At 59.6% G+C, this 7,411-nt stretch overlaps 2 protein-coding genes across 2 annotated transcripts; one reads left to right on the forward strand and one right to left on the reverse strand.

Moving 5' to 3' along the window:
- Positions 1-10: 10 nt before the first annotated feature.
- Positions 11-1,490, forward strand: GLRG_08500 (GNS1/SUR4 family protein; the record flags this gene model as incomplete). The annotated part of the gene is made up of 2 exons (XM_008099185.1): positions 11-775; positions 831-1,490. 2 exons carry the CDS (start codon positions 11-13, stop codon positions 1,488-1,490), a joined length of 1,425 nt encoding a protein of 474 aa, XP_008097376.1.
- A 3,774-nt stretch (positions 1,491-5,264) lies between these two features.
- GLRG_08501 (FYVE zinc finger) lies at positions 5,265-6,181 on the reverse strand (the record flags this gene model as incomplete). The annotated part of the gene is made up of 2 exons (XM_008099186.1): positions 5,265-5,651; positions 5,714-6,181. 2 exons carry the CDS (start codon positions 6,179-6,181, stop codon positions 5,265-5,267), a joined length of 855 nt encoding a protein of 284 aa, XP_008097377.1.
- Between the last annotated feature and the right edge of the window lie 1,230 nt (positions 6,182-7,411).

The following is a 7,411-nucleotide window of genomic DNA, read 5'->3' on the forward strand; positions in this document are numbered from 1 at the left end:
CACCACCACCATGGCCGGCGTCACCGTGCTCAGCGAGCTTCCGCCCGCCTCCCTCTTCACCTTCCCGCCCGACGGTGCCCACATGGCCATCCCCCCGCCTCTGCCCGGTTCCATCGCCGCTGCGCCCCCCGTCGAGATCCCCGACCACATCTTCACCGCCGCCCTCGACCCTCGCGTGCCCATCACCATCGCCGCCCTCTACGCCGTCACTGTGAAGTTGTTGAACAAGTACAACAAGTCGACCAAGAACAGGCCCTGGGGCATCAGCAAGACGAAGCCCTTCTTCGCCTTTGTCGTCCTGCACAATGTCTTCCTTGCCGTCTACTCGGCCTGGACCTTCTGGGGCATGCTGGGCGGCATGCGGAGGAGCGTTGTGAGCCCCTTCGGCCCCAACGGCCTGGCCGCCACCGCCGACAGCTTCTGTCAGCTCAACGGTAACGGCGGCTTCGGCGCCGCCACCATTTACAACGAGACCCTCGGCTCCTGGTCCAGCTTGGCTGGCAACTCCGCCCTCGGCTTCGACGGACGCCCGAGCCGCACCGCCACCGGTAGAATCTGGAACGAGGGTCTCGCCTTTTACGGCTGGATCTTCTACCTGAGCAAGTTCTACGAGGTCCTCGACACCTTCATCATCCTCGCCAAGGGCAAGCTCAGCTCCACCCTCCAAACCTACCACCACGCCGGCGCCATGATGTGCATGTGGGCTGGTATGCACTACATGTCTGCCCCCATCTGGATGTTCGTCCTGGTCAACTCCTTCATCCACGCCATGATGGTAAGCCGTCGCGCTCACCCTGACCTCGGGAGACAAGATGCTAACAATTGCCCAGTACACCTACTACACCATCACCGCCTTCAACATCCGCGTCCCCATGGCCATCAAGCGAACTCTCACCACCCTCCAGATCACCCAGTTCCTCGTCGGAGCCACCTACGCCATGGCGCACTCCTTCGTCTCCTACACGGTCCCCGTGACCGTCTACACCCCCAATAAGGGCGGCGAGGCAGTCACTCAAACTGCCGCCAACGCTGCCGCCGAGACCGCTGCCACAGCTGCGGCTGGTGCTTTTGAGAACCTCAAGAACATGGTCTTTGGAGCTTCCTCCAAGGTCGCTGAGGAGGTTGCCGCCGCCTCCAACTCTGTTGCCGCCGCGGTGCCCCAGGACGGTTTCGTCTCTGAGACCGTCTACGTCACGCAGCCCTGCGTCACCACCAGCGGCGAGACCTTTGCCATCTGGCTTAACGTCCTTTATCTTGCGCCCCTCACCTACCTGTTCGTCATGTTCTTCATCCGTAGCTACATCCGCCGCAGCAGCGCCGAGTCCTCCAAGGGCAAGGGCAAGGCCCGCCGTGAGAGCAACGTCACCTTAGCCGAGAAGGCCGGTTGGGATGCCGCTCGCGAAGTCAACCGCGAGATCTACAACGGCTCCGCCTCGTACAACGTCGAGGGCAGCCCCAAGCGCGTTGCCAACGGCAAGGCCAAGCATTAGACGCTTCGGGGATCGATACCTGGGCGAGGGGTCGGAGGTTATGGAAAATGGGATACAAACGGAAGAGAAGGCCCGAGAGGGGGCATTCTCGGAGAGGCGGCGGCATGGCTTTGTTTCAACGGCGTTCTGAACTGGGAAAACATTGGGGTAAGCATTCGCATCACCCGGAGCGCTCGCTAGTTATTTTTTCGCAACTGTCTATGCTGTTGCATTGCGCGCAGAGGGTAATTAGACAAGCCGAGCATGAGCTGGCATAAATATATGTATAGTCATCAAATCAGGGTTACTCGCCACACCATGGCCCGTGGCGATACTGAAATGTGATATCCGCGGGTGGGGAGGTTCCCACTGGCTGTCTGCAACTCTCCGGTGCGACATCAGGCAGCAGGCCATGCCGAGTTATACGCCTCCCGGCGGTCGTGACGGAGCAGCGCGGGGATTATGGAGTACGGGCGCGCGATTCTGGTTCCGGACTCCGCTCCGGACCGCCGTTTCCCGCCATCAACCATGTTTCGGTTGTTAGGGGGAGGGGCAAGGATTGACGATTCCGGAGCGTACTCCGACAGACAGACATCTCTGGCCGCACTTGGCGACTAGCGCGTTTGTTTCTCTAACTAGTTCAAGCTTCTGCTTGTTTAGGCCGTCTCGTGTTAGTGAGTCATTCCTATAGAGTCTCGAGGCGCCACGTCACGCGGCTACTGGACCACCTTGATAGGCGGCCTGGTGCGTTTGCGTCCTGCTTTCCGGCCTCGAGGGACGAAGGGGGCGCGATGTGTCTACGCCATCGGCGGCGGCGTCCTTGGTAGCTCTGACTCTTTGATATCCGGGGGAGAAGGGGCGAAGGCTACAGTCGGAGCCTGCAGGACATGCGTGTCTTGGGCGCATCGCGAAGGGGGTTGCGGTTTCGTGGGTGGGCGCGCGACGGACGGTGGAAGCCTGCGTCGATGCCAGCTGGCCCCTCTCGGGGACGTCGTCGGGCGCGGTGCGCATGATATAGCAAGAAGACACTGACTCCTCTAAACTAGGCCTGGCGGTTTGGCGGTGGATGAGTCCCCTCCCTTCCCCTCCCCATCCCCTCCCCCGTTGCCGTTGCTTGGACGTGGCCCCGCGCTGCATCGACGTGCATGCACGCACGCCGCACATGTCGTCCTAGACGGTGTCGGACACCTGTTGAAGATTGTGGATGCGCGGGGTGTGCAAGGTGCACGTGCCGGATCTCGCCGCGCCCCATTGACGACCGCGCTCGTCGTCTGTCGTCGTGCGCGACGAGCCCCTCCCCCGCCCCCCCTCGGGCCCAGGCATCCAGACTTCGCTCTTCCTTACCTTCCGACTCGCCATATACCCCTCCAGGGTGACTATTTGCGAGCCAGCTTTCCCACGTGAATGGATGCGAGGGACACGCGGGGAGGAATTTGTGCGGCCCAAGCCCCGGTCTTCCCTCCCTAACCAACAAGATCCTACCTATCAAGAAGGGACTTGATACCCAGATGTTCCCGCCACGGCAAAGCCCAGAGGACCACGCTCGCCTACGACGCTGACCAGAGTCTCACTGAATCTACCCAGGGAGGGAAAAAGGAGGGAAAAGAGCGGAGCAGAAGCAGCAGTGACGAATCAACCACGAAGCTGACGGCGGTGATTCGCACGCCCCCCCCTTCTCACACGCACACACGCATGACGACACAACACAAGGCCCTCGCGATCGCTTACTATCCGCGAGCTAAAGCTGGCCCGCAGAGCCACCTCCAGGGTTGCCCGTTCACCTTTCGCCGTCCCGTCGGCTCACCTAGGCTCTCTCACCCCCCCCCCCCCCTCCTGTTTGGCCCTTCCCTCGGCGGCCACTCTCGGCCGCGACCAACAACCGACCCAGAGAGACTCACCCAGCTCCCCCACCCCCGACTCTGGAGAACCCCGGCGTAGGACAGAATGTCCCGCCATGCTGACCGCAGCGGACGGGCAACGATGCGAGCGGATGACTGTCCACACCTCTGCCCAGAGCCGCCAGAAGCCTGTAACACCGTAGCACACCCCCAGCGGCGGGAGTGCGGGAAGCACCCGACGCAGAGCGCGGCGGGTTTGATAGAAGGAGGGGGAGGCAGGGGGGTGGTTTGTCGAAAAAGCCCCCCCAATGGAATGATGGGGAAAAGGCAGGAAGACACACGCACATACCGACTTTAAAGATACACAAGACGCGCGCGCGCACACACGGACGGCGCGACGCTAGGGTACCTTCGGCATAAGCAGCAGGTCCAGCGGACCATGACAACCACCACCACCACCACGATTACCACCCCTCCTCCTAATCCGCTGTAGAGCCTCACCTACGCACCCAGGCGCGCGCAAGCTGGTTCCTGTGGTGGAACGTCCACGGGCCGGGGGACGTGGCCGTCGTCCCGTGTTCTTCACATGAAGGCCCGCCCGCCTGGAGGAAGGGTGACTCACCCCGCGGGCGGGCTGGAACCACCAAAAAGCCATGAGGGCATCTTCAAATGAGACACGCAGGAGATCGGGGAAGGGTGAGATTGGGAACAACCCACCGTGGGCTACCCCCCGACGTGACACCATGACTAAGTACGACCGACCTGTGTGGTCCATCCCTGCCGGCGACTTCTCGTTCCTCGGATACGAAGAGGGCGGGAGCAGTCCAACGGCCGTCGCGAAAGTCCACCTTCGGACTCTCGCGGTCCTAATGCAGGATGAGACCCTTGAAACACCATCGTGAGGCCGTCGCGACATGAACAGCACCGCCCCCCTCTCCAAAACACGGCGCCATCAGCAGGCTTCGTCTTCAACCGCCTGTCCCAATGCAATAGTCGGGTTCTGACGACAGTCACTGATAAGCCAAGGTTTGGGACTTGGAGTTTGCTTCTTGGTTCTGATCAATGGTGCTTCTTTTCTTGCTTTGGTATCTGCGTCAAGCGGAGGAGGGGGTGAGAGGATTGGATCAGGCCGCGTACGCGAACAAAGTTGCATTGCGCACCCGTCCGGGGATGTTTCCCTTGTCCCCCTCTCTTATCCTGCCCACTTCAACGCCGGCCAACCAATGCTGTGACAGCAACTCTAAATTACACAAACGCCAATCCATGAAGGTGTTCGGCCGGCCTGGTCCGCACCTCGCCCTCTTCCCATCGTAAAGGTGACCCATGGGAGACCCTGAGTGGTTCCGAGGGCGAAACAAACCATCCAGTCGTCACATCTGGGGTATAAACCTTCAGAGGGGGTGATGCCGCCGAAAAACAAAGCCCTCCGCAAAATCGTGGGGAGTGTTGAAGATTAAAAAAAAAAAAAACATCTTTCCCGTACACATTTGCTCAGTGAGATGAGGGGGGACAAGCCATATCCTGATCTCGAGTGTTCCAGTCCAACGCCACGCTACAAATGCAAACAAAACAGGTGTCCATGCCAGATCGGGTCGGATATCGAGCCCGGTAGGGCGTTCTATGTGCGGATCGAGGTGATGGGGCTGCATAACGTGCAGTCCATTAGCGAGGGTATTGTTGTGTTGTCGTCTATGATCCGGGCGTTCTGTGTGTCGCGTCCAGTATCGTTGGGGCGGTTGGCCGGTGAGGGCCTTCCGCCGCCGTACAACGAGTGTTTGTGTGTCTATGATTCTATTCTTCGTTCGCTCTTCATTAAGGCCGTGAATCGTGGTCCGCTGGGTATTGCGCCCCATGGGCGGTTCTTGTTTTTTTCTTTTTCTTTTTCTTTTTTCCTTTGTTGGAGGGAGTTCCGAAACGCTTCTGTAGGTCTCTCCCGCTCCTGGACTTCCTACAGCTTCTAGAAGGTACTCCAGTTCCAGTCGCGGGGGACGCTGGCAGCCACCTCGGGACCCTTGGTAGGCGGCAGCATACCCGGCATCATAGGAACGATGGGGCTCGCGACGATGGGGCTCGATGGGGTGTCGGAGGAGTCGGAACTCTGGTCGCTACCGCTGCGGCTGCCGTTACGGCTCTTCCATACCTTAAATTCGGTGAAGCAGTGGAAGCAGGCGCGAGCGAGAGTGCCCCGGGGGTTGTAGTTGCAGTCCTCGTCGAGAGGGATGACCTCGTTGGAGTGCGTGTGGCAAAAGATGTTGCCACAGCGGCGACAGTGGTGTCTGCGGTTCAGAGGGGTGAACCTGCGCTTGCAGGTCGGGTCGTCGCATATGACTGACTCGGTGTCGGGCTGCAATTGACTTGTTAGCTTTCGTTGCGAACGACGACGGGGAGCGGGCGCATCCAACATACCTTCCAGTGCTTGCGGGTAGGTTCACCGGTGACCTGGGGGAAGAGGTCGGCATCCAGCTCGAGGTCCACGATCTTGCCGCTGTCGCCGGTGGAGCGGCGCGACAGCTTCTGACCGAGGACGCTGAAGCCCGGCAGACTGATGAAGCTGCTGTTGGTGCGGCGCAGGCAGAGATCTCCCCCGTCCGAGTCCTCGACCTTGGTGGCGCGGGGCTTCTTGGAGTGGTGCTTGTTGGGGCGGAGGACGGCGGGGACGTAGACGGGGCGAACCGACTCGTTCAGGCACGACTTGGGCGAGGTGGGAGACCCATCGTGAGGCGTGCTCAGAGGCGAGGTGCGGTTGCGAAAGGGCTGGGGTTGGGGCACTGTCTGGAAGGAGTGGGATCGAACATGGGAGAAGTGAGGGCGGTCCTGTGAGAAGAAGGGGCCGCGCTGCTCAATGAGGGTAGGCATTATGAGGTCAGTTGCCATTGTGTTGTTGGACTCGCGGTGAGGACACTTGATAGCCGTGTTTAAGTGATGCCGAGGAAAATACTAAGGCGCGTCGAGAATAGATGGCGCTTAAAGTACTAAAAGGCGCGTGGCAGGATGCGATTTGATGTGAGAGTGGCGGGGAGAAGAAGAGGATGGGGTGCTTGCGACGGGTTGGTGTAATTAGACGGTAAAGGGAGGGTTTGCTTGGTAAGATGGTGTCGTGTGATGGGTGATGCTTCGGGCCAATCCAGGTTGCAGACCGTGGTAGTCGAAGCGAGGGTATCGGTATCGACGTGGCGGGATATGTTGGTTCGTGCTGGTGCAGGTGGTGAAGATGATGCTAGATCTTACCCAGGACTGGACAGATGAATATGATATTTGAGCGTGATGCTGCTGTGGTGAGGGAAGCAATCGCAGCAAGATAGAGATGCGTGCGTGCACTGGAGGGGAGCGGATTGGTGAAGTACTTGGGCGGATGCTTGGGGTCTAAATGGATGGGACGATTCGGGGCGTGGGATTTTCGTCTCTGGGGGGGTGAAGATAGGAAGTGGGCGATTCAGTGGAAGGGGGGGTACAAGCTGCGCAGCGTAAGCGGGTCCCCTATTAGATTCATGCTTCGGCAATTGGCTGAGAGCAGGGCAGGAAGGTACCTCTATTCCCAATAGAGAGAATAGGCAATCTAAGAAGGAGGGAAGGGGGAGTGTGCTTTCCCAAGCACCTTACTGATACTCACTTCACTTTGCTCTCAGTAGTGTAAAAGTACTGCCAGCTACCTAGGTACCTGTTCGAATAGATTAGATTTGCGAAGCGTAAGACATGACACGCCCTCGGTTCTTCCAATACGTCTCCCCGTCTATCCTTAACCTTCACCACCATCATTGCCGCCCCGACTCACGCACGTCCTCTGTCCACCGTCCGGAGCATCAAACTAAAGGTTGGCTGGATCAACAGTTCCAGCTCTCTCCCTTGAATCAACCCTCCGTCATGCTGAGTGGAAGCCCAACCCCTCCCAAGGCCACCGCTAATCTTGTGGCCTACGGTGAAGTAGGAACCTGGGCTTCGGCTCCTAGTCACCCTTAGGAAGAGGGCAACGGCGAGGACATGGAGGGGAAGAAGCCCATGCAGAGGAAGGGCTGCGCGGTTGCTGCGACAAGAGAGTGAGGCGGCGACCACGGTGATGCTGGGGGCGACGGCGACCGCCCTTTCACTCTGCAAGGAATCCCCGTC

Source organism: Colletotrichum graminicola (genome assembly GCF_000149035.1).
Source record: "Colletotrichum graminicola M1.001 genomic scaffold supercont1.39, whole genome shotgun sequence".
NCBI classification, from domain to species: domain Eukaryota; kingdom Fungi; phylum Ascomycota; class Sordariomycetes; order Glomerellales; family Glomerellaceae; genus Colletotrichum; species Colletotrichum graminicola.